Source organism: Balaenoptera ricei, chromosome 10, assembly GCF_028023285.1.
Source record: "Balaenoptera ricei isolate mBalRic1 chromosome 10, mBalRic1.hap2, whole genome shotgun sequence".
NCBI classification, from domain to species: Eukaryota; Metazoa; Chordata; class Mammalia; order Artiodactyla; family Balaenopteridae; genus Balaenoptera; species Balaenoptera ricei.
This window is the reverse complement of record NC_082648.1, coordinates 6,895,801-6,921,728: the sequence shown is the minus strand read 5'-3', so window position 1 is coordinate 6,921,728 and position 25,928 is coordinate 6,895,801. Positions and strand designations below refer to the sequence as shown.

The 25,928-nt window shown below is 39.1% G+C and overlaps 1 protein-coding gene across 1 annotated transcript in view; it reads left to right on the top strand.

Annotated features, from left to right (window-relative positions):
• Positions 1-1,080: 1,080 nt before the first annotated feature.
• The window catches only part of CD163 (CD163 molecule), a 32,776-nt gene continuing 7,928 nt past the window's right edge, over positions 1,081-25,928 (top strand). Inside the window, exons 1-11 of the mRNA XM_059934445.1 lie at positions 1,081-1,126; positions 2,271-2,357; positions 3,017-3,337; positions 6,347-6,667; positions 8,598-8,918; positions 9,440-9,760; positions 18,861-19,175; positions 19,273-19,587; positions 19,960-20,052; positions 20,131-20,445; positions 21,869-22,189. Of these exons, the coding sequence (XP_059790428.1) occupies positions 1,081-1,126; positions 2,271-2,357; positions 3,017-3,337; positions 6,347-6,667; positions 8,598-8,918; positions 9,440-9,760; positions 18,861-19,175; positions 19,273-19,587; positions 19,960-20,052; positions 20,131-20,445; positions 21,869-22,189 (2,776 nt within the window). The remainder of the gene's footprint in view (positions 1,127-2,270; positions 2,358-3,016; positions 3,338-6,346; positions 6,668-8,597; positions 8,919-9,439; positions 9,761-18,860; positions 19,176-19,272; positions 19,588-19,959; positions 20,053-20,130; positions 20,446-21,868; positions 22,190-25,928) is intronic.

Below are 25,928 nucleotides of genomic sequence, written 5' to 3'. Positions count from 1 at the left end.
TTATTGCTGCTCTTCATCCCATTAGAAAAGAAAAAGGAATGAAATAATGCCATTTGCAGCAACATGGATGGACCTAGAGATTGTCATGCTGAGTGAAGTAAGTCTTGCAGCAACATGGATGGACCTAGAGATTGTCATGCTGAGTGAAGTAAGTCAGACAGAGAAAGACAAATATCATATGACATCGCTTATTTGTGGAATCTAAAAAAATGGTACAAATGAACTTATTTACAAAACAGAAATAGAGTCACAGATGTAGAAAACAAACTTATGGCTACCAGGGAGGAAAGTGGGGGTGGGGGGAGGGAGAAGGACAAACTGGGAGATTGGGATTGACATACACACAGTGCTATATAAAAAATAGATAACAAATAAGGACCTACTGTAGAGCACAGGGAACTTTTCTCAATACTCCATAATGACCTATACAGGAAAATACTCTAAAAAAGAGTGGACATATGCATATTTATAACTTATTCACTTTGCTGTACACCTGAAACTAACACAACATTGTAAGTCAACTATACTCCAATAAAAATTTTAAAAAAGAGAAGAAAAGAAATGCAAGTGCTTTCTATAGGTAATCTGCCCAAAATTATTCATTAGACATATTTGATTATGCAAATAATATTAAAAGTTGTTATAACACTCAAGCTTTTGTGATTTAATTATATTTTGCCTATTTTACTTTAATTTTTTGACATAATTTAACTACAAAACAATAGCTATTTTATGCTTCTAATATATTAGTCCAAAACAAAGTGCAGAAATTTAAAATATTCGATTCAATAACAACAGTATATAATTCAGTATTTCCCCTTTAATTTTTATAAATCTGTAGTGAGTGTTTCTCAGTTTTCTTTGGTTGTTTCATGTCCCAAATGGAAGAAAACATCAGCATGAAAGAGAACCTCCCACTTTTAATTACTTCCCTTTTCTGGTTGACTCCACCTCCATTATGAAGTCTTTCTGTTTTTTTGTGGATGTGAAATGATTTTTAGAATTCTTAGTGGTCCTCTTCTTTAGGAGACCATTCCTAGGGAATAATACAAGAAGATTTAAGTATCATAAAACTTTGGAATGGACAAACTCAGAATGGTGCTACATGAAAACTCTGGATCTACTGGTAAAAGCTTCTCATTTGTTCTATTTACCCTTTAATGGAGTACAGCAATATTCTGGCAGTCAGTGGATCTGATTTAATAGTGATGGGCATCAGGAGGGTAAGTTATAGGAAAAGGGCAATAAGCCTATAAGGCAGTACCTTCTATCTTCCATAGATTCTAAATTGAAGATGTGAGATAAGGATTAGATTTGGCATCAAGTCTGTAAAACTGCTGAGGTGCAATTAAGTAAGGAACTAAAACTAACTGAATTGTATTGAGTTTGAAACTAACAGTTGTTAGAAAAATAGAACAAGTAGGAATGCATATTGATTGAAAGTTGATTCCCTAGAGGACATTTAGAATAACACCCCTGATTGGTGAAATCTACTTCGTGACCTATGTGGATGCATTAAACTTATTTAGCATTCTTACTCTTTTTTTTTTTCAAGCTTTTAGACTGAGGTATAACATACCACATGAAAGCATAGGTCGTAAATGCACAGTTCAGTGAGTTATCGTAGAGGAGTGACTACATAGCGTTTTTACTTTTAAATTACTGTTGGGTGAGAGTAAGAAGGAGAATTGAGTGATAGAGCATTTTATGCTATTTTTGGAGATAAGTCCCAATAGTGGGGGTTTCCAAATATGAACTTTGTCACTTTTTACTCCAATGTATTGTTCAACTACTATTTAGCAGGCACTGTGCCAGGTACTGGTGAAACTGGTGAACGTGATAGATATAATTCATTCCCTCATGGAACTTGCCATCTAATAATGTGGATCAGGTAGGCTTGGAGATGAGGGTATCAGTGGTTGAATATTGCTCTGTGTCTGAAGGGAGAACTGCCCACTTCTAAGTTTCATCAATGCCTTTTCAGTTTTCCAGGTTTTAAGGCTCAATCTTGCAATGCTTTTTCCATCCCCAACTCTCTTGTAATTCCTCGCCCCTAGATTGCCTATAAACATGAACGTTTTCAAAGCTACTTCACTGAGGCTGTACGATCCTGGGTACGAATTTTTCCTGCCTGCCTTGCCATTTAGGGGGAAGGATATTCTGTCTTGGTTTGACCTTCTTTATTAACCTCAAACCTCTGAAACCGTCCGTCTCCTCCAAAGCCTCTTTTCGGGAAGACTCTACTTTTGCTCTCTTTCGTCTTTTCACAGAATTTAGAAGATGTTCTGCCCACTTAAGTCCCTTCACTATTGCTGTGGTCTCAGTTCTCAGTGCCTGTTTGGTCACCCGTTCTCTTGGTGAGTACACTGTCAAATTTACTCACAACCTTAGCCCACTGTGACAAGAGTCACTAAAAAGCAAATAATTCTCCTGAAGGCTAAATAGCATCTAAGAACATGCTTCATGGTTTCAAAGTAGAAGATAATAGGAAAATATCTCCATTTCAATTTCCATTTGAGTCAATAAATTTGTTAGATTTTAACTAGCATTTTAAAAATTCATGGTATTTTCCATATATGTGTGAAATAGGCACTAAATTCCTTACAACTGGTCTTTCCATCCTCACCCTCAGCCTTCTTTCTACCGATCTTAGGATTCTGGAGAAACTTACATAGCTTATCCCTATAAAATTTTGTAATATCTTTTTTTATAGTAAACTATCCATGAGAATATATAAATTGACGTTATAAAGAATATCAGCCATTAAATAAAGATACCATACAGTATTGGATTACCCAGATTTACTGGTTTTATGTCATTGCTTAATTTGAAGCCTGTGATACTGACATTTGTTTTTTTAATTTCTATGAAATAACATTCTCCTATTGTACCATGGATAGGTGCAGAAATATTTCTCGAGTCTGGCTTTGAAAAATAAATAAGTAATCTAAAGAATAATAATTTTCTACTTGCTCTTTGGATCTTGACCAATTGCTGCCTTTACTTATTGTTACAGGAGGAACAGACAAGGAGCTGAGGCTAACGGCTGGTGAAAACAAGTGTTCTGGGAGAGTGGAGGTGAAAGTCCAGGAGGAGTGGGGAACTGTGTGTAATAATGGCTGGGACTTGTCTGCAGTCTCCATTGTTTGTAGGCAGCTGGGATGTCCAACTGTTATCAAAGCCACTGGATGGGCTAATTCCAGTGCAGGCTCTGGACGCATTTGGATGGATCATGTTTCTTGTCGAGGGAATGAATCAGCTCTCTGGGATTGCAAACATGATGGGTGGGGAAAGCATAACTGTACTCACCAACAGGATGTTGGAATCACCTGCTCAGGTAAGACTTGCATAAGTCAAGCCTTAACATGAAATGCTTTGTGAAAAAAAAATCTATGGGTTAAAAATTAAAAGGAGCCAGTTTTCTGTAAGTAATCTAGTCCACGTATAAAATTACCCAATCCATTGCTAAAAGACCAGAAAACACATGACAAAGCCCATATTAAAAAAAAAAAATCAAAAGAGATTCTGAATACTACAATCAATGAGGAAGTGACTAGCTTCAATTTCATATTAAGTAATCCTACTATAACTTACTACTTCTACATAAAAATATCATGATATCTAAGTTAATTCCTTGTCCCCTTTCCCCATAAAATGCTGCTTTCATGCATTGGCCCATAAATCATGACCCTTTTGCCCATTAATTGATAATCAACTTACTCTATCAGGAAATAAATATTCTTAGCACTAATCCTTTTTTGTTGGAGGAAGGATGTTTTGCACAGTAGAATTGCTTCTTCCACTGTACAATGCTATTCATTTACTATTACAAGGTAGTTTTAGTTTTAATTTATAAAACATTTCATAAGTTTCATCTCACTTGCCCTTACAATAGCCCAGACCTTTCTGCTGACGAATCCCAAGGTCATGTTTCTGACCCAGTTCAGATTCCTGGGCTTCCAATTTCTCTTTGCTCATGTCATTGACCTTTATGCAACTTTATCACCACCCAGCCTTTCTATTAGAGATCATCTCCTCCATAGGACTGATTTTAGATAGGACTAATCTCTATCCAGGCATGGTGGTGTAATGGGAGCAACAGAGGCTAGTATCTAGAAAATTGCTCAGCTGCTCATTAATGCTATTATTTTGAGCAAGTTGCTAAATCTTTCTAAACTTCAGTTTCTGAGCACCCAATGATATAATACATGTAAAGCTACTGGTACACTGGTAGGTAATAGGTGTTAAAAATTAACATTAGTTTCCTCGTGGCTCACTGCCTCTCATTACCTAGACAACTCATTTCTCTTTCTTCTTCCTTCTCTTCCTCCACGCTTCTCCTCTTCCCCCTTCTTCTTCTCTTCTTCTTGTCTTTTATTGTTAATCATTTTGCAGGGAAAGATAAGAAATAACAGTTGTAACATCTACATCAAACATCTACAGCAAAGTTTAAAATGATAATAAATCTTGCCAGGCTCTTACTATAATTATTGCTGTCTATAGAGTTGACTGTTTAAGCTAAGACATCAATGTAGTACTTTTAGCTCGTGTTCTGTTTTTCATACCTTTACATAAGGATCCTTTATATAAGGATGACATTAATCAAACTTGGTTTTTGAAGTTTATACACCTAAACCTCCAACTGGTGCGTAATAATAGAAAGGGATGTGTAGCCACTCAGGGACTCATGAGTTTCATGAGGTTTCTGAGTTCATATTTCTGAGGTTTCAGAGTCTGTATTTCTGAGATTCTCTACCCTGGTCAATGCTAAATCCTCAGAACATCTACTTGGGAAATTCTATTATTATCACATGCATAATAGTAAAGAGGATAGACTCTGGTGCTAGGTTGTTTTTTTGTTTGTTTGGGTTTTTTTGCATTCTGTCTCTACTGTTTTCTGGGTGTTTGATCCTGTGTCAATTATTTAACCTCAGTTTGCTTATCTGGGAAGTAGAGATAGTGGTAATGACACATAATGCTTAATGTTGCTGTGAAAACTGAAGATAGCATATGTAATACATTTGGAACAGCATATGCATATTTTGATTGTAAGCTATTATTATTATTCATGATACAAAATCTTGTTGAGCGGAGGTCCTTGCCTGGAGTTCAGTGCTTTTAAAATTGAATTACTTTTTCAAAAAAGAATTTCTAAGCATTTTATTCAACCATAAACAGTTTCTGGTTTTTAGGTGCCCCAAAATTTCATCCCAAGTCTCTTTTTCTCAGGTATTTTAGTCATCATAGAAAATCTAAGGATAGTGTATAGAGAGAATTTTCTTTATGAAAAAGCCATTCTTTGCTAAAAATGGTAGCAGGTGCTTCGGGGGAGGGAAAAGAAAGCTTTGATTCAGGAAAAAACTGGTAAGAAATAATCTTGATTAATTTTTTCCCCAATTTTTAATGTTTTTTTAAAAATTTGTTTATTTATTTATTTATTTTTGGCTGCATTGGGTCTTCATTGCTGTGCATGGGCTTTTCTCTAGTTGGGGCGAGCAGGGGCTACTCTTTGTTGCGGTGCGCGGGCTTCGTATTGTGGTGGCTTCTCTTGCTGTGGAGCACGGGCTCTAGGCACGCGGGCTTCAGTAGCTGTGGCATGCAGCTTCAGTAGTTGTGGCTCACAGGCTTAGTTGCTCCGCAGCATGTGGAATCTTCCCAGACCAGGGCTCAAACCTGTGTCCCCTGCATTGGCAGGCAGATTCTTAACCACTGCGCTACTAGGAAGTCCTAATGTTTAATGTTTTTGTATACCAATTTTGCAAACTATCATGCATGCTTATGCATTTTTTTTTTTTTTGCTTTTTCCTGTTTTCTAATTTCAAATTCAACTTCAAGCAATCATTCATGCTCTAAACTGATGGTCATAAAAAAAGATTAAAATAAAAATTTTAACTGTTCAACAAATGACTGGTTTGTCATTTTTGCTTCTTTGTAGTATGAACAAATTTTATTTTTTCAACCTTTTTATTTTTTTTATTTATTTTTTTTTTTCATGTAATGTCTGAAACATTTATATTAACATATTTCCATACTCAACCTTTTTAAATAAATACTTTGAGGCAAACGTATCTATTTCTACATAGAAGTGTTTATTATGCCTTAGTAATGGAAGGAAACAAAACAAAACACAAAGTAAAGTTTAATCTGTAAAAGTTTTTTTACAGATTAATCGTTGGTTGGTTTTCAAAAGATTAAAATTATCCAAAATGTGAACAGGGGCAGCATCCAAAATGAAGCATCATTTTTAAGGATAGGATCAAATCTCAACTGACTAGAGGAATATTATTTTCTAAAATCACTTCTGAATAAATATTACTTCTGAATTCTGGTCTTTTCTCCGCTCTAGATGGATCTGATTTGGAGATGAGGCTGATGAATGGAGGAAACCGGTGCTCAGGAAGAATAGAGGTCAAATTCCAAGGACAGTGGGGAACTGTGTGTGACGATAACTTCAACATAGATCATGCTTCTGTGGTTTGTAAACAACTTGAATGTGGAAGTGCTGTCAGTTTCTCTGGTTCAGCTAATTTTGGAGAAGGTTCTGGACCAATCTGGTTCGATGATCTTGTATGCAATGGAAATGAGTCAGCTATCTGGAACTGCAAACATGAAGGATGGGGAAAGCATAATTGCGATCATGCTGAGGATGCTGGAGTGATTTGCTTAGGTAAGGACTGGCCTGCGTTTTTTCTGTTCTCCATGAGAGGACAAAAAAAGGGGGTAAAAGTCTCAAAAGACTGAACTCCTAAAAACATAATGACGTCTGCTTCTTTTATCGCCTTATTATTACCTAATTTCAGGATGCAGTTCTGATACCTGTGGAATTTTTACCTTAACTGTAATTAGGATAAATAGGTTAGGGGGGAATGATGACAGTGAAACTGAGATCCAAGTCATGAGGGTAGAAGGAAGTGTTTAGAGAATAATCCACTCCCCCCATCCCTCCAAAAAAAGAAAGAAAAAGAAAAAAAAGTTAACTGTTAAAAACAGGTTAGAATTTTGCTTTCTGGATGTTTTGGAGCACCCCCCTTATCATCCTCTACCTACAAAAGTCTCCTCTTTAGCCATTTTGACCCACCCTTTCTTAAACCCACCTTTTCTTAAATCCACGGAATCAAATGATTAAAAAATTGGTTTCCTATTAAAACCTCACTTATGCTAGTGCTATGTTATGAGCAGGCACTGTGTCTGTCTAGAAACTTTCATGTTTCACGCTTGATTACGGGACAGGGACATGGCTTTGTGTGTACAAGACTGTCACTCTCCTTTCTTCACTTGAGTGCCGAGTTTGAAGAAGACCTAGTAAGTCTTGAACCCCAGGGAATATTTAGGAAACTATAACTAGGGTAAAAAGGTCCCTGTATTCACCAGGTATTTTTTCTTCAAATGAAGGAAATTCAATGCAGACTAACTTTAAAATGAGAGAATACTGACTCAGAAAACAGGGAAATCCAGGAGGTACAGTTGGCTCCATCCAAGCACTGCGCGGCTTGCGGGATCTTAGTTCCCCGACCAGGGATCGAAGCCCGGTCACGGCAGTGAAAGTTCTAACCACTGGACAGCCAGGGAATTCCCCAATTTGCTTTTTTCTTGTTGAATAATGTGACCATCTATAGTCTAAACCACAGAGAATGGGATTCCTACAGAAAAGATGGATTCTGTTAGCTGAAGAAAGTGAAAGGGATTTGGCATAGAAAAAACACAGTATGTACCTTCTGTTTTCCTTTACCCATCAAAATCTTTCTAGGTCCCCAATCAGCACGTTTCTTCTCAGTGTGTTTTATACATGCTGAGTAATCACAATAAACAGCAATTATGACAACAAAAACCAAAACTGCCTGAGGAAAAAAGCAATTTATTTATTATAAGATATTACTTAGAATCAAGTTCTGTTCTTTGAGGAATATTGATTGCGGGAAGTTGAAAGTAGTAATGGTGAGGGCCCTTTTCTCTTTACTTTGTTTTTAAACTACAGAAGTGGTCAGAAAGGGGTGAGGCATGTAATACAAACCAGGTAGTCTGGGTAGGCAATGAAGTCAGAGGCAAAAGTGAGTATTGAGGCAAACTGGAGTGTGTAGGTCCCACCTAGACACCTGCAAATATATATTTAAAAGGGAAAAAACCAAACAATTCCAACAAAAAATCTGTGGTGATCAAACAAGCAAATCTCTAGATAAATTTCAGTCCCTGGGCCTCCCGTTAGGAACTCTTCCTATAATGCATTCTCTCCATAGTGAAAAGCCTTGTCTTCTTTTTTTTATTTTTATTTTTATTGATTGATTGATTGATCTTTTCCATTATGGTTTATTACGAGATATTGAATATATTTCTCTGTGCTATACAATAGGACCTTGTTGTTTATCCGTTCTATATATAATAGTTTGCATCTGCTAGTCCTAAACTTCCAATCCGTAAAAAGTCATGTCTTCTTGCCTGATCCACTCCTCCTTCCATCTTTAACGATTTTCAGTGGTAATATATCACTGTTTTCTCCATCTCTCCTTATATCTCCCCCTCAACTCATCTCAGGTATAGCTGTTTAGAGTGCCTCCGTTCTTGTTTCTTTATCACTGACTTGTTTTGTTTCCCTCTTACAGAGGGAGCAGACCTGAGCCTGAGACTGGTAGATGGAGTCACTGAATGTTCAGGAAGATTAGAAGTGAAATTCCAAGGACAATGGGGGACAGTGTGTGACGATGGCTGGGATAGTAACGATGCCGCTGTGGCATGTAAGCAACTGGGATGTCCAACTGCCGTCACTGCCATTGGTCGAGTCAACGCCAGTGAAGGAATTGGACACATTTGGCTTGACAGTGTTTCCTGCCATGGACATGAGTCTGCTCTCTGGCAATGTAAACACCAAGAATGGGGAAAGCATTATTGCAATCATAATGAAGATGCTGGTGTGACGTGTTCTGGTAAGTTAAAACAAAACAAAACAAAAAGAAAAACAGAGGAGGAAGGACCTGTGTTCTTTAGGAGTAGGAATAGGTGTGAGATGTGAGAGAGAGAAATATCTAATAATTTCCTTGTTGGGAATTCTTTTACAGTTGTGAGGAATCTTTAACACATTCTTTATATGACTAGTTTGGTGGGTCCTCTGACTCTATTTTCTATAATAATTTTCCGACTGCTATTAGGGACCACACTTCAAATTCTAAATCTACCTGGAGCTCCAAAAGACAAAATGATGTAGGTCTTTTCTTTATATCTGATTTGCTCATATTTTTTAGCCACTGACAATTTTTATTAAGTTTTGAAACTGTAATCCCATTTCTAACAAAATTCATGGTCTATACTGGCTCTTCAAAAAGCCAGGAGATGGGTAAGCCAGAATTTCCAGTGTCTCAGTATTTGGGAAGGAACAAGATTTTTAAAATACCCTTTGGAAGCTAACCTCCATATGTATCTGTGACCTAAGTTTATGTTTCTTTTGCAGATGGATCAGATCTGGGACTGAGACTTAAAGGTGGAGGCAGCCACTGTGCTGGGACAGTGGAGGTGGAAATTCAGAAATTGATAGGGAAAGTGTGTGACAGAGGCTGGGGACTGAAAGAAGCTGATGTGGTTTGCAGGCAGCTGGGATGTGGATCTGCGCTCAAAACATCCTATCAAGCTTATTCCAAAATTAAGGCAACAAACACATGGCTGTTTTTAAGCAGCTGTAATGGAAATGAAACTTCTCTTTGGGACTGCAAGAATTGGCAATGGGGTGGACTTAGTTGTGATCACTATGATGAAGCCAAAGTTACCTGCTCAGGTAAGACTTTCAATCAGCGTGTTAAGAAGTTGCATTCCAATTTTATTCTTTTACGTGTAGCTGTCCAGTTTTCCCAGCACCTCTTATTGAAGAGACTGTCTTTTTTCCATTGTATATTCTTGCCTCCTTAGTCATAGATTAGATGATCATAGGTGCGTGGGTTTATTTCTGGGCTCTCTATCCTGTTCTATTGATCTATGTGTCTGTTTTTGTGCCAGTACCATACTCTTTTGTTGACTGTAGCTTTGTAGTATAGTCTGAAGTCAAGGATCCTAATTCCTCCATTCCTCCAGAATGATTCCTATCATTCCTTAATGATAGGGATTGCATTAAATTTGTAGATTGCTTTGGGTAGTATGGTCATTTTAACCATATTGATGCTTCCAGTCCAGAAACACAGTATATCTTTCCACCTGTTTGAGTCATCTTCAATTTCTTTCATCAGTGTCTTACAGTTTTCTGAGTACAGGTCTTTTGCTTCCTTAGGTAGGTTTATTCCTAGGTATTTTATTCTTTTTTATGTGATGGTAAATGGGATTGTTTCCTCAATTTCTCTTTCTGATAGTTCATTGCTAGTGCATAGAAATGCAACAGATTTCTGTATATTAATTTTGTATCCTGCAACTTTACCGAATTCGTTGATGAGTTCTAGTAGTTTTTTGGTGGCGTCTTTAGGACTTTCTATATACAGTATCATGTCATCTGCAAACAGTGACAGTATTACTTCTTCCTTTCCAGTTTGGATTCCTTCTATTTCTTTCTCTTGTCTGATTGCTGTTCCTAGAACTTTAGATACTATGTTGAATAAAAATGGCAAGAGTGGGCATCCTTGCCTTTGTTCCTGATCTTAGAGGAAATGCTTTCAGCTTTTCACCATTGCGTTTGATATCAGGTAGATTGCCTATCTGCACTTCACTTAGTTCTTATTCTGGAGTTTTATCTTGTTCCTTTGTTTGCAACATGTTCCTCTGTTGCCTCATTTTGCCTAACTTGCTGTTTTCAGTTCTACATATCTGGTAGATTGGTTACATTTCCCAACCTTAGAGAAATGGCCTTCTGTGGGAAATGTCCTGTGCTTTCAGCAGCACACTCCCCTCTGGTCACCAGAGCTATATGCTCTAGGGGTGCCCCCCATGTTGACTGCACAAGTCCTTCTGATGTGGTTGGCATGGGGTAGCTGGCTGCAGAGACCAGGGGTGTCCCAGGACTAGTGCTGTTTCACTGTGAGTTGAGCCAAGTTCTACAATGGGTGATTGCAGAGCCAGGGTTCTCAGATCTAGTGTCATACTGCTGGTGGGTGGAGCTTGTTCCTGACATGGCTGGCTGTGGGCTCCGGGGTGTCCCAAAGCTAGTGTTGGCCTGCTGGTAAGTGGAGCTGTTCCTGGGGCAGATGGCTGAGGGGTCCAACATGTCTCAGAGTTGGTGTCCACCTGCTTGTCAGTGGGACCAATGTCCAAGGGATCCTGGGGCTGGTGCCCACCTACTGGTGCATGAAGCCATATCCTGGGGCTAATGCCAGCCACTGGAAGGCAGACAGGTCCTGGGGTCCCAGCTATAGGGCCCAGGAATCCCAGAGCTGGTGTTGGCTTGCTGATGGACAGGGCCAGGGTCCCAGGGGTGCTGGTACTGGCCTCCTGGTGGGTGGGCTGTGTCCTGACAAGGCAGGTTGTGGGGCTACGGTGGTCCTAGGGCTGGGGTCTGTCCACTGGGGGATAAGGCTTGTCCCAGGGCTAGCACCAACCCTCTGGTGGGTGGAGCTGGGTCCCAGGGTCTCTGGCTGCAGGGCCCAGGGTTCCAGGAGCTGATTTTGGCCTGCTGGTAGGCAGGGCCAAGGCCCAGGGTGTCCCCAGGCTAGTGTCAGCTCACTGCTGGGTGGAGCCGGGTCCCAAGGGCTCTGGCTGCAGGGCCCTGGGGATCCCAGGGTTGGTTTGTCAGCCCACTGAGGGCAGGGCTGGAGCCCAGGGAGTCCTGGGGATGGTGCCTGCCCACTGGTGGGTGGAGCTGGGTCCCAGGGTCTCTGGCTGCAGGGCCCTAGCAGTCCCTGCACTCGTGCCGGCCCACTGTTGTGTGGGGCTAGGTCCTGGGCCCTCTGGTGGGCAGGGCCATGTTCCAGGGTAGCTGTGGGCTCAGGATTTCTCAAGAAGCCTGCCTGCTGGTAGGGGCAGTAGTGGGGGAGGGGTGTCGCTGCCTGATAAATTGCTTGGTCTCAGGTGTCTCAGTACTGGTGCTGACAGGCTGGTGAGTGGGTCTGGGTCCTGGTGCTAATAAGCTAAAGAGAGGATTCCAAAAATGACTTTTTCTAACACCAGTATCCTTGTGGTAGAATGAGCTCCCCACAATGACTGCTGCCAGTGTCTATGTTCTCATGGTGAACTCCAGTCACCTCCTGCCTCTCCGGCAGGCTCTCCAAGATCAGCAGGTGGAGCTGACCCAGGCTCCCTTCAAATTACTGCTTCTGCCCTGGGTCCCGGAGAGGGTGAGATTTTGTGTGTGTCCTTTATGAGTGGAGTCTGTATTTCCCACAACCCTCGGCTCTCCCAAAAGTAAGCCCTGCTGGCCTTCAAAGCCAAACGTTCTGGGGGTGCAGGACCCCTGGGCTTGTCTTCCTGGTGCAGGATCCCTGGGCTGGGGAGCCCGATGTGAGACTTAACTTCTCGAGTTGGATGCTTAATTAATTTTGATTCTTTCCTGTTTATTAATATAACCATTTGAGGTTATAGGTTTTCCACTGAGTGTACCAGTAGCTATATCGTATAATTGATGAATTGATGCTCTGTGACTCTGGGACACAGAACTTCCTATGACTGTTCTGTAGTCGTTGTGAATTGCTCTTTTTAGTATTATAAGGTTTCCATCTTTTATGGTTGAACAATTTTTTTTTTTCTGGCTATGCCACACAGCTTGTGGGATCTTAGTTCCCCGACCAGGGATTGAACCCGCGCGCTCGGCAGTGAAAGCAAGGAGTCCTAACCACTGGACTGCCAGGAAATTCCCAAAAACTTTTTGTTCTGAATCAAATTTGTCTGATATTAATATCTCACCTGTTGCTTTATTTTCTATTCTCTTACTTTCAACCTTTACAAATAATTTTGTTCCAGGTGCATCACTTGTACTCATAATAGAATTGGGATTTATGTTGAAAAGGACTCTGATAGAATTACTTTTTTTGAAATGGGAGATGTATTTGACCTTAAGTTAGTCATATTATGCATTATTATGTTGTCATATTATATATACATAATATTTATTGTCGTGTAATATGCTACAACTGAAAACATATTTCACTCTATGACCTTTATGGGGCCTTTACATGTGTTTGGGAATGTGTAAGCATATTTGTATGTCTGATAATTTCCTTCTAAATTTAGAAAGGGTTGTCTATTTTCCTATTAATTTATTTTATTTAATTAGTATGAAGTTCAGCTGCAACTACAAGAAAAACCACCTGAGTGGCTAAAGAAAAAAAAATTTTTTTTCTCATTTAAAATAAGTCAAATAGGTAAGAAGTTTAAGGCTGCTTGGGTGGTGCTGTGGTCACCAAGAAACACCTAGAGTTGTTCTTCTGCAGTAATTATCAAATCCTACTGGACAAGAATAATGAGTTGCCCTGCAAATGATGACATGTGTTGGTGAGCCAGTTTGATAGACCAGGTTCTGCCCTCTGAGAAGCTGCTCTCTGCGCACTATCCTTCATGAGCCCAGGCGCTCTTCTCAGGGCAGTACTTCCTAGTGCGTTGTTCTCATAGTCAATTCTGAGTTCAGTCTGGAGAGTATACCTGTCCGGGGGCTGCACATCTTTCACAACCCACTTTCTGCTGATACTGATTTAGGGACCCTTGGATTGCTTTTAGGGTTGAGTAATCATAAGCCGATGTCGGCTGCCCTCAAAGTCAGCAAAAAATTCTCTCCAAACTTAGTAGGCTTCTAGTCTGTTTTGCTTTAATCCAATGCCATGTGAAAGTAACAACAAAGAATAAATTACGTACTTTGATCTATCCTGTGACCAGGTCCTTCCTCTTAATTTATTGGCCACTGCCCTAAGGTCATTTGAAACCCTGTGTTTGGAAAGGCAAGACCTAAATCCTGTCTCTGCTGGTAGGCTCATTGTCTTTGTATGGAGAGCATCAATTTTATTGTCTGCTAAATCCACAATTTTATCACCACCTTAATTTAGGGGACAGGATACGTAGGGTTTGTTTTTCTTCAATCCTGTTAAGTTCCAAATTATAGGACTCTCAATTAACTACATATAGTAGCTGCAGGCAGAAGATGTCTCCCTCATGAGATTAGTATTTATCCTTCCATTTCTTCTTGCAGTCTAACTGCTTCTAGTCTGAGCTCATCTCTCTCTTAAGTGTTAAAAGTGGCAAGGAGGATTCATGTCATGTCAACATTCTGATATTTTTCTTTTTTTATACCTTTATAAAAGTATACTTTTCTTTTTTTACACTTTCCCCAATATGTTCTCAACTTTTTCAGCTTTAGTAAGCAGATGGTTTTCTTTTCAAGGTGACATTTGTCCAAATATCTTACCATGGATAACATGACTTATTAGCTTTCCAGCCTACAATATCTGAGTCATTAGTATATTCTGCCCATGAATTCCATTCAACCACATCCAAAATTTAGGTTTTATTACTAGAGTACCTCACTTATGATAACACATTCTGAATTATTTAGGATTCTACTAAGCTGCCTATAATAGAAATCGCAAATAGCATAAATCTGCAACTTAAGGTGGGCCCCTCTCTTTACAAAATTATATTTTTGTTTGCTATCTGCCGTATGTGCACTTTGCTTCCTTTTGTAAACTCTCTTACTATATTTCTGTAGCTTTTTGGAAGCTCTTCTATTAATACTTATTTTGGGGCCTAGATTTTAGCTCTCTCCTTATTTTTCTAGAAATAGAGTTTGTAATTTTATTTTTTGATTTACTTGATACTTTCAGAAGATTTCTAGGAAAAAATTATGGAAATATTGTCTCTGTGCCTGTCAAGTTCAAACTATGGATTCCATAATCTGTTCAAATTCTTAGACTTTTATAAAGCACAAGGTTTTATGGATGATAGGGGCCAGAACTCAGTAAAGCTGGAAGACTAGAAAGACAAAGTAACAATTTATCCCTGACACATAGTTTAGACAAGCCAGCTACAAAGAGGTCTAAGAATTTTGGCCACAAAATTGCTTTGAATCCCAGACCTTTTGTTTGTGATGACTGTATATTTGCTGTAGAGGACATCTGAACCTAAGAAATGGTTCATTTGAGTTGTGTTTTATTTTACTAAAGTCTAAAAAATAATTTTGAGACTAGAATGATTTATACTTCTTCAGAGTCTGGAAAGGAATAAATGATGAAAATGTATCAATGCTTCTTTAAAGCATATTGTGTATTTTATCTATTACTAAACAAAAGGAAGTAACTCTAATTATTTCTTATATTTGTTCTTCATTTCTCCATTTCTTCATTTATTCATTTCTACAGAAAGAAATTAATACAGATTCAGTCATTGATGTCAGGGAAAGTTTAACTTATTGATTAAAGGAGATAAATCCAGGCACAAAAATTCAATTAATGGCTTTTATGTTAAAATGCACTCATAGGTTTAACAGGAAAAAAAAATCCCTTAAAGGGGTAAATTACCAATATTCTAACCATGTACACAGAGTAAATGGTATAAGGAAGCCAATCTGTGGTACGGATTAATGCGTTACTAGCAGATTCATGAAATAAAGGCTGAGGATACAGTCTCCAAGACATTTCTGGGTGGAAGAATGTCTCTTTTGCCCTGGACTCAAATATTTTATGACAAATGAAATAAGAGGATACTTACAGAAGGGACTTGTTTTCAAGTGCTTCACAAGTTTTCACCATTAAAGAGAAAATTATTTGTTTTTGCTTTTTTTTGGTTGGGGGGAGGTTGTTTTTTCACTGGTTGTGTTTTATTTTGTTCAAGATTGATCTAGATGAGAGAGCAAGAGGTTAAAGGAAAGCTGAATTTGGCTCAATCTAAGAAACTGTTTTTATTCAAAGGTTTAGGTCTGTCCAAAAGTGGAATAGGATTATATGAATATTAGCTAATGATATCTTGGAGGAATTTCATGCTCAAATAATGATTCAACAAGATTAAGTCAAGGACTTGACTCAAGAATCTTTCATTACTTGTGTTGTAGAGGCATTATTTGCTTTAAAGTCTTAGCTGTGTTTAGAAAGCAACGTGTTCTTCAACTCAAATTTGGATGGAACTTGCTTTGTACATATTTAATGGATAAGTGGTGAAAGTTTTGCATGCTGAGTTATTCTATGCTTCTATAATAGAGAATATAGTCAGATCTAGAACACTTTAGGAAATTGGCAAGGGCTGATAGTATATCTGTGTCATGCTGATAGTAGTGTTGAGGGATCGTAAAAATTAGTGATATTTAACAGCAGGCATCTCTAAAAGACTTATGCCTTTTAGAAAGTCCAATTTCATATGCATTTCCTTCCTTTCCTCTCTTTTAAGATGAATTAAAGGAAATAGTTTGCACCTCGCACGTAACTTGAATTACCGCTGAGGATGTTAAAAGAAACTCACACTTGTCTTGATGAGTGTGATCTCAACCTGGCAAAGAATGTCCTTAAAAGCTGAGCCCCATTTCTTCAGCTTTATTTCTGGTGTGTCTTTTCATTACGTTTTAAATTCCAACCATGGTAAATTATCCATAATTTCTCAATTACATCATGTTATTTCATGACTGTATTCTTTAAATGCCATATCACACATTATTTACTTGGCAAACTCCTCATCTTTTTATCAAACTCAGTTCAGATTTAATAGAGCTGATGACTCCTTCATTTGTTAGTTTTGTATCTAAAATATGTATCTAGTTTTGGACTCAAATTATTATTTGAACATGTATATCTTCTACTAAATTATGTGTTCTTGAAGGAGAGAGCAATTAATGAGAAACTGAGCAGCCTTGAAAAGAAGTAACTTCTTCCCAGGTACATAAGGTTGGGAAATACATAATAAGTCGAGAAAAAAGTGTCTGCAGAGGTACAGAAGCTTAAGAAAGCATATTTAGGCTGAGGTGTCAGGTATGATTGGTAGAGTAATAGTTGTTAAGGCTTTTCAGGTGACATCATAGAGTATTTTCAAGTATGCTAAGAAAACAGTGCTTATTATCCCCCCTTAATTTGAATAGCTGGGTGATATTGGGGAAGCTGCCAAAGCTCTCTGTGCTGCAATTTCCTCAAAAGAAAAAAATGGTGATAATAATAATATCTACTCCCTCATGGGAATTACACAGCAAGTGATCAATACATGTTAGCTACTGTGGTTATGATTATTATTAGTAGTATTAGAATTATCTATCCTCACTGATAGACTGAACTCTGTGCCCATCCAAATGCCTAAAATATTGTAGGTGCTTAATAATATTTGTTAAAAAGATAAAGTATTATATAAGTAGTAAAGAAACACTGACTTACCTTGAAGACAAAGAAATTATGTGAAAATATTTGAACTTTAATAATACACTCATGGCCATGGTGTAGATTTATTGGAAAGAGGATTTAGAAGCTAGGAGACCACTTAGGAAGCTATTGCAAAAGTCTACATAACAGGGCTTCCCTGGTGGCACAGTGCTTAAGAATCCACCTGCCAATGCAGGGGACACGGGTTCGATCCCTGGTCGGGGAACTAAGATCCCACATGCCGCAGGGCAACTATGCCCGCGTGCCACAACTACTGAGCCTGCGCTCTAGAGCCCATGAGCCACAACTACTGAAGACCGTGTACCTAGAGCCTGTGCTCTGCAACAAGAGAAGCCACTGCAATGTGAAGCCCGCGCACCGCAACGAAGAGCAGCCCCCGCTCGCCGCAACTAGAGAAAAGCCCGTGTGCAGCAACGAAGACCCAACGCAGCGAAAAATAAATAAATTAAATAAATAAATAAAAAGTCTACATGACATATGATGACAAATTACATCAAAGTAATGATAAATATGGAGGAAAAATATGCTGGAGGACTGACACATGCTGGTGGCTTCTACATGTGCAGTGTATTGTAGGGGATCAAGATTCTAGGCTCTCTAGTATACTGCCTGGCTTCAAATCCTGGCCCTTCACTAATTTGCTGTGCGACCTTAGCAAATTACCACAGTTTTCTATGTTTCAATTTCCTTGTCTGTAAAACTGGAATGTTATTAATAGTTATACCCTAAGGCAATTGTAAGGATGAAATAATGTTTGTTAAATACTTACTAAAATGCCATATATATATATACACACAAAATAAGTGTTCACTTTAATATTCACTACTATCATTATTACCATTATTTATGGGGAGTTAAAAAGGGGGTTCAATTTCAGGTGATTCTAATTTGGTCCTGGATACCATTAATTGAGTAAGGAATACTGTGGGCTTGTCAGTACATAATTCATTCAATTTTGAACACCTTAAGTTCCAGATGTCCAAGTAGATCTGCTTATAAATATAAATTTAAAGAGAAATGTGTAGATGAAAACATATTTATTGGCAGTTGAGAGAAGATGTCCATTGAGAAGATGAGAAAGGAGGATAGAACTTTGGTTGGGGGACACATGAAAGGTTCTGATAAAGCCCTGTCAGGCAGGAAGGAGGAGAAAACAGGAGAAAAGGAGCATCTCCCGTCAAGTGTGACAGGGAAGAAGAGGTCTGCTGTTCATTTTGGAAACAGGAAGTATTGATATATTAAAAATCCTTAGCTAGAACCATTTGCAATGGTTGGGGCAGACCCCTTGGGTGAAGGACTGCATATAGGGCTAAAAAGTAGAGAGAATGGACACCCATTATCTGTGGTCTCCAATGTGATGTATAATATAGGCAAAATAATAAAAGGAAAGAGTAATCATGCTCCAGGAATTACAGGTTCCAGGAGGCAAAGTTCCAGAATTGTCTCTGATGAAGTGGTCTAATGAAGGATGGGGAGGTCTGGAATTTGCCAAGCCGAACTCTAGGCAGAAAAGCCAAGAGGAAAGAATAGCTTCCCTTTCTCACTTTTCACTCCCTGCCTCACTCTCATCATGAAGGAAAATCTTGGAATCATGTTCTCTCTCACTGAAATATTATTTTTCAGCCCACAGGGAACCCAAACTAGTCGGAGGGGACATTCCCTGCTCTGGTCGTGTTGAAGTGAAACATGGCGACACCTGGGGCACCGTCTGTGATTCTGACTTCTCTCTGGAAGCGGCCAGTGTGCTATGCAGGGAATTACAATGCGGCACAGTCGTCTCTATCCTGGGGGGAGCTCACTTTGGAGAAGGAAACGGACAGATCTGGGCTGAAGAATTCCAGTGTGAGGGGCACGAGTCCCATCTTTCACTCTGCCCAGTAGCACCCCGCCCAGACGGGACTTGTAGCCACAGCAGGGATGTTGGAGTAGTCTGCTCAAGTGAGACCCAGAGCACATGTTCAATTTGTTCCCATACTGTGAAGAGGGTAGGGTTAGGTAGTCACAGACATCTTTTTAAAGCCCTGTCTCCTTTCAGGGTACACAGAAGTTCGCTTGGTTAATGGCCAGTCCCCATGTGAAGGAAGAGTGGAGCTCAAGATTCTTGGGACCTGGGGATCTCTCTGCAACTCTCACTGGGACATGGAAGATGCTCACGTTTTTTGCCAGCAGCTTAAATGTGGAGTTGCCCTTTCTACCCCAAGAGGAGCACCTTTTGGGAAAGGAAGTGGGCAGGTCTGGAGGCACATGTTTCACTGCACTGGGACTGAGCGTCACATGGGAGATTGTCCCATGACTGCTCTGGGTGCATCGCTATGTCCTTTGGGGCAAGTGGCCTCTGTAATCTGCTCAGGTAAGAGAAAAGGGGCAGCCAACGATGAGCCTCTCCCATGGTGGTGTGCCTTAAGAGAGGGTGTAACTATGGCAAAGAACAGAAGGAAAAGGGAATGATCCATTTTGAGGGATCATGAGAAGTGTGCCAGAATATTAACTTCATTTGTCTTTTTAGAAGGAAAGTAAACTTAATTTTCATGGACCTCATAGTTATTTAGTGCTTACCATGTGCCTTCTCAGAGTACCTGATTCATTCCCAGCCTGGTTGACCCATCCACCTTTCTCTAAAGCTATGTTTGTCCTAGCTCACCTATTTAACACTCCAGCTGACCTCCTTTCCTCACCCCAACTTTTTGTATCTCTTGTGACTGATGACGTTTGGTGTTTGCAGGAAACCAGAGTCAGACGCTACCCCCGTGCAATTCATCATCCTCGGACCCAACAAGCTCTATTTTTTCAGAAGAAAGTGGTGTTCCCTGCATAGGTAAGAATCAGTGACCAGTCTATGAAAATGATCTCAAAATCCTTAGAAATGCATTTATATTTTATTTTCTCTTTGCAGGGAGTGGTCAGCTTCGCCTGGTAAATGGAGGCGGGCGTTGTGCTGGGAGAATAGAGATCTATCATGAGGGCTCCTGGGGCACCATCTGTGATGACAGCTGGGACCTGAATGATGCCCACGTGGTGTGCAAACAGCTGGGCTGTGGAGGGGCCATTAATGCCATTGGTTCTGCTCATTTTGGGGAAGGGACAGGGCCCATCTGGCTGGATGAGGTGAACTGTAATGGAAAAGAATCTCGTATTTGGCAATGCCATTCCCATGGCTGGGGGCGCCACAACTGCAGGCATAAGGAGGATGCAGGAGTTATCTGCTCAGGTAAGTTCTGCATAATTACAATAGATTATAATTATATAAGAAAGGACTGAGGTGGGGCAAAGGGTAGTGAAGGATATTAATCTGAGCAAATTCCCTAAAATACAGGTTCAGAGGGAACACTTGTGAGATTCAGGCTGCCAGAAGTGTGGATTTGATGAATTAGTGCTACCTCATGTGCAAGGCAGTATAATATCAGAAAGAGAAAAATTCAGAAGTGAGTTTGCATATCATGAAAATGACAGCAAAACTAATCATAAGTTCTTTTATAAACATATGTGGAGCTGGATATTGGGTAAGGATTTAGTGCACCACTTGATGATAGCTGTATTAATAAAGTAGATTAAAAAGGACAGCAGAAATACATTTGGTGCTACATTGTACAGAGAAGAAGATAATCACCATGCCCAAGTACTTTTTTTTTTATTTATTTATTTTTATATTTATTTTTGGCTGTGTTGGGTCTTCGTTTCTGTGCGAGGGCTTTCTCTAGTTGCGGCAAGCGGGGGCCACTCTTCATCGCGGTGCGCGGGCCTCTTACTATCGGGCCTCTCTTGTTGCGGAGCACAGGCTCCAGACGCGCAGGCTCAGTAGTTGTGGCTCACAGGCCTAGTTGCTCCGCGGCATGTGGGATCTTTCCGGACCAGGGCTCGAACCTATGTCCCCTGCATTGGCAGGCAGATTCTCAACCACTGCGCCACCAGGGAAGCCCCCAAGTAAGTTTTAATGACAGATAAATTACCATAACAGGACACTGCTCTTGTTTTGTATACATGGTAAGATTTTAGAAAGCATTGTGAAGTACAGAAATGTACTCAGTTGTAATGTTTTGGAAAAAAGAGTGCTATGACTTAGGGAAGTGAAAAATTCTGTATGCCAGAAGAGATTTTGCTATCACTCACATTCAGTGACGTAAATCTGGTAGAGGACATACACAACAAAACTGTGAAGTGTCAGAAAGGGAAATACTTCATTTTAAGGAAATGTATATAAAACATTGGTTTTAGTGTCTGAGTATCTCAATAAATTTTAACTATCAAGGACAACTGCCAAAAAATGAACAGAATAGGGTTAGAAAGCTAAAATTACAGTAATTTAGGGAGAAAAAAATCCAAACTATGTAATTCATAAAAGGCTCTGGGCCTTTGATTAAGATTTAGAAGTCAACTTAGAATCACTGTTGGCATTTTAAAGAGGTCTCTAATTACAAAATCCAAGACTAGAAAACCAGAAATATTTATAGAACAAATACTATATTTTAACAAAATCTACCAAATCATCCAGAAGTTTCTAAAGAATTACTAGTAATGAAATTCCTAGTGTATCGTACCTATTTTTAAATCCATTCTCACATCAGAGTAAAGGGAGAGAGTCCTCTGAATCTTCAGAAAAGATTTAAAACTGCTAACTCTCTATTTCACCCCAGAGTTCATGTCTCTGAGACTCATCAGTGAAACCAGCAGAGAGACCTGTGCAGGACACCTGGAAGTTTTTTACAATGGAGCTTGGGGCAGCGTTGGCAAGAGTAACATGTCTGCAGCCACGGTGGGAGTGGTATGCAGGCAGCTGGGCTGTGCGGACAAAGGGAGCATCATCCCTGCATCTTCAGACAAGACGATGTCCAGGCACATGTGGGTGGACAATGTTCAGTGTCCTAAAGGGCCTGACACCTTATGGCAGTGCCCATCATCTCCATGGAAGAAGAGACTGGCCATCCCCTCGGAGGAGACCTGGATCACGTGTGCCAGTGAGTATCCGTTGGACTATATGAAGCTTCCATTCTGTGGCTCCACTAGCATCTTCTGATCTAAGCAAGAATGAGTAAACTTTGGTTAATCCTTATTCTACCTGGATAATGTAATGGGTTGTATTTAATTTGGCCTATAGGTACTCAGGATCAGTGATCATTTCCCCGAAGACTATCATACTCTGATGGTCTTCTCAAAAGTTTTATTCAGTTGCTATCTCTGTGAACAAATGAGGAGAAGAGAATATATAATTCAGCATTTGACTATTGAGTCGCCCCATTTTTCTCTCAAATAGTATCTTGTTACACTTAATATTAAGAGAGAAGCAGTCAGAAAGATCAATCCTGAATTATTTTCTCATTCTACACCTTTTTAAACTGGAAGAAGATTTCTATCTACCTGGCAGTTTGAGAGAATTTAACATTATATATTTACAATGTTAACTTTATATATTTGACATTTCCTAAGTCACACTAACATTCTTTTTTTAAAAATTTTATTGGGGTATAGTTAATTTACAATGCTGTGTTAGTTTCAGGTGTCACACTAACATTCTTATGTCCAGGATGAAATACACCCACTTTGCTGGAGGGACATAGGCTTTCATAAAAGATGAATTTTGTAAAGATGTAAAATTTAAAATACACATTAAATAAGCAAACTTTTAAAACAGATTTTTTTAATATCATAATCCTTTTTTTTTAGACATCTTTATTGGAGTATAATTGCTTTACAATGGTGTGTTGGTTTCTGCTTTATAACAAAGTGAATCAGCTATCCATATACATATATCCCCATATCTCCTCCCTCTTGCGTCTCCCTCCTGTCCTCCCTATCCCACCCCTCCAGGTGGACACAAAGCACCGAGCTGATCTCCCTGTGCTATGCAGCTGCTTCCCACTAGCTAACTATTTTACATTTGGTAGTGTATATATGTCCATGCTACTCTCTCACTTCGTCCCAGCATACCCTTCCCCCTCCCTGTGTCCTAAAGTCCATTCTCTACGTCTGTGTCTTTATTCCTGTCCTGCCCCTAGGTTCTTCAGAACCATTTTATTTTTTTATTCCACATATATGTGTTAGCACATGGTATTTGTTTTTCTCTTTCTGACTTACTTCATTCTGTAGGACAGACTCTAGGTCCATCCACCTCACTACAAATAGTTCAATTTCGTTTCTTTTTATGGCTGAGTAAAATTTCATTGTATATATGTGCCACATCTTCTTTATCCATTCATCCGTTGATGGACACTTAGGTTGCGTCCATGTCCTGGCTATTGTAAATAGAGCTGCAATGAACATTTTGGTACATGACTCTTTTTGAATTATGGTTTTCTCATGGTATATGCCAAGTAGTGGGATTGCTGGGTCATATGGAAGTTCTATTTTTAGTTTTTAAGGAACCTCCATACTGTTCTCCATAGTGGCTGTATCAATTTACATTCCCACCAACAGTGCAAGAGGGTTCCCTTTTCTCTACACCCTCTCCAGCATTTATTGTGTCTAGATTTTTTGATGATGGCCATTCTAACTGGTGTGAGGTGATACCTCGTTGTAGTTTTGATTTGCATTTCTCTAATGATTAATGATGTTGAGCATTCTTTCATGTGTTTGTTGGCCATCTGTATATCTACTTTGGAGAAATGTCTATTTAGGTCTTCCGCCCATTTTTGGATTGGGTTGTTTGTTTTTTGTTATTGAGCTGCATGAGCTGCTTGTAAATTTTGGAGATTAATCCTTTGTCAGTTGCTTCATTTGCAAATATTTTCTCCCATTCTGACGGTTGTCTTTTCATCTTGTTTATGTTTTCCTTTGCTGTGCAAAAGCTTTTAAGTTTCATTAGGTCCCATTTGTTTATCTTTATTTTTATTTTCATTTCTCTAGGAAGCGGGTCAAAAAGGATTTTGCTGTGATTTATGTCATAGAGTGTTCTGCCTATGTTTTCCTCTAAGAGTTTTATAGTATCTGGCCTTACGTTTAGGTCTTTAATCCATTTTGAGTTTATTTTTGTGTATGGTGTCAGGGAGTGTTCTAATTTCATTCTTTTACATGTAGCTGTCCAGTTTTCCCAGCACCACTTATTGAAGATGCTGTCTTTTCTCCATTGTATATTCTTGCCTCCTTTATCAAAAATAAGGTGACCATATGTGCGTGGGTTTATCTCTGGGCTTTCTATCCTGTTCCATTGATCTATATTTCTGTTTTTGTGCCAGTACCATAGTGTCTTGATTACTGTAGCTTTGTAGTAAAGTCTGAAGTCCAGAGCCTGATTCCTCCAGCTCCATATTTCTTTCTCAAGGTTGCTTTGGCTCTTCGGGTCCTTTTGTGTTTCCATACAAATTGTGAAATTTTTTGTTCTAGTTCTGTGAAAAATGCCAGTGGTAGTTTGATAGGGATTGAACTGAATCTGTAGATTGCTTTGGGTAGTATAGTCATTTTCACAATGTTGATTCTTCCAATCCATCTATTTGTATCATCTTTAATTTCTTTCATCAGTGTCTTATAGTTTTCTGCATACAGGTCTTTTGTCTCCTTAGGTAGGTTTATTCCTAGGTATTTTATTTTTTTTCTTGCTGTGGTAAATGGGAGTGTTTCCTTAATTTCACTTTCAGATTTTTCAACATTAGTGTATAGGAATACAAGAGATTTCTATGCATTAATATTGTATCCTTCTACTTTTCCAAATTCATTGATTAGCTCTAGTAGTTTTCTGGTAGCATGTTTAGGACTCTCTATGTATAGTATCATGTCATCTGCAAACAGTGACATCTTTACTTCTTCCTTTCCAATTTGGATTCCTTTTATTTCTTTTTCTTCTCTGATAGCTGTGGATAAAATTTCCAAAACTATGTTGAATAATAGTGGTGACAGTGGACAACCTTGTCTTGTTCCTGATCTTAGTGGAAATGGTTTCAGTTTTTCACCATTGAGAACGATGTTGGCTGTGGGTTTGTCATATATGACCTTTATTATGTTGAGGTAAGTTCCCTCTTTGCCTACATTCTGGAGGCTTTTTATCATAAATGGGTGTTGAATTTTGTCAAAAGCTTTTTCTGCATCTATTGAGATTACCATATGGTTTTTATCCTTCAGTTTGTTAATATGGTGTATCACGTTGATTGGTTGCATATATTGAAGAATTCTTGCATTCCTTGGATAAACCCCCTTGATCATCGTTTATGATCCCTTTAATGTGCTGTTGGATTCTGTTTGCTAGTATTTTGTTGAGGATTTTTGCATCTATGTTCATCAGTGATATTGGCCTGTAGTTTTCTTTCTTTGTGACATCTTTGTCTGGTTTTGACATCAGGGTGATGGTGGCCTCGTAGAATAAGTTTGGGAGTGTTCCTCCATCTGCTATATTTTGGAAGAGTTTGAGAAAGACAGGTGTTAGCTCTTCTCTAAATGTTTGATAGAATTTCCTGTGAAGCCTGGTCTTTTGTTTGTTGGAACATTTTTAATCACAGTCTCAATTTCAGTGCTTGTGATTGGTCTGTTTATATTTTCTATTTCTTCCTGGTTCCGTCTTGGAAGGTTGTGCTTTTCTAAGAATTTGTCCATTTCTTCCAGGTTGTCCATTTTATTGGCATAGAGTTGCTTGTAGTAATCTCTCATGATCCTTTGTATCTGCAGTGTCAGTTGTTACTTCTCCTTTTTCATTTCTAATTCTATTGATTTGAGTCTTCTCCCTTTTTTTCTTGATGAGTCTGGCTAATGGTTTATCAATTTTATTTATCT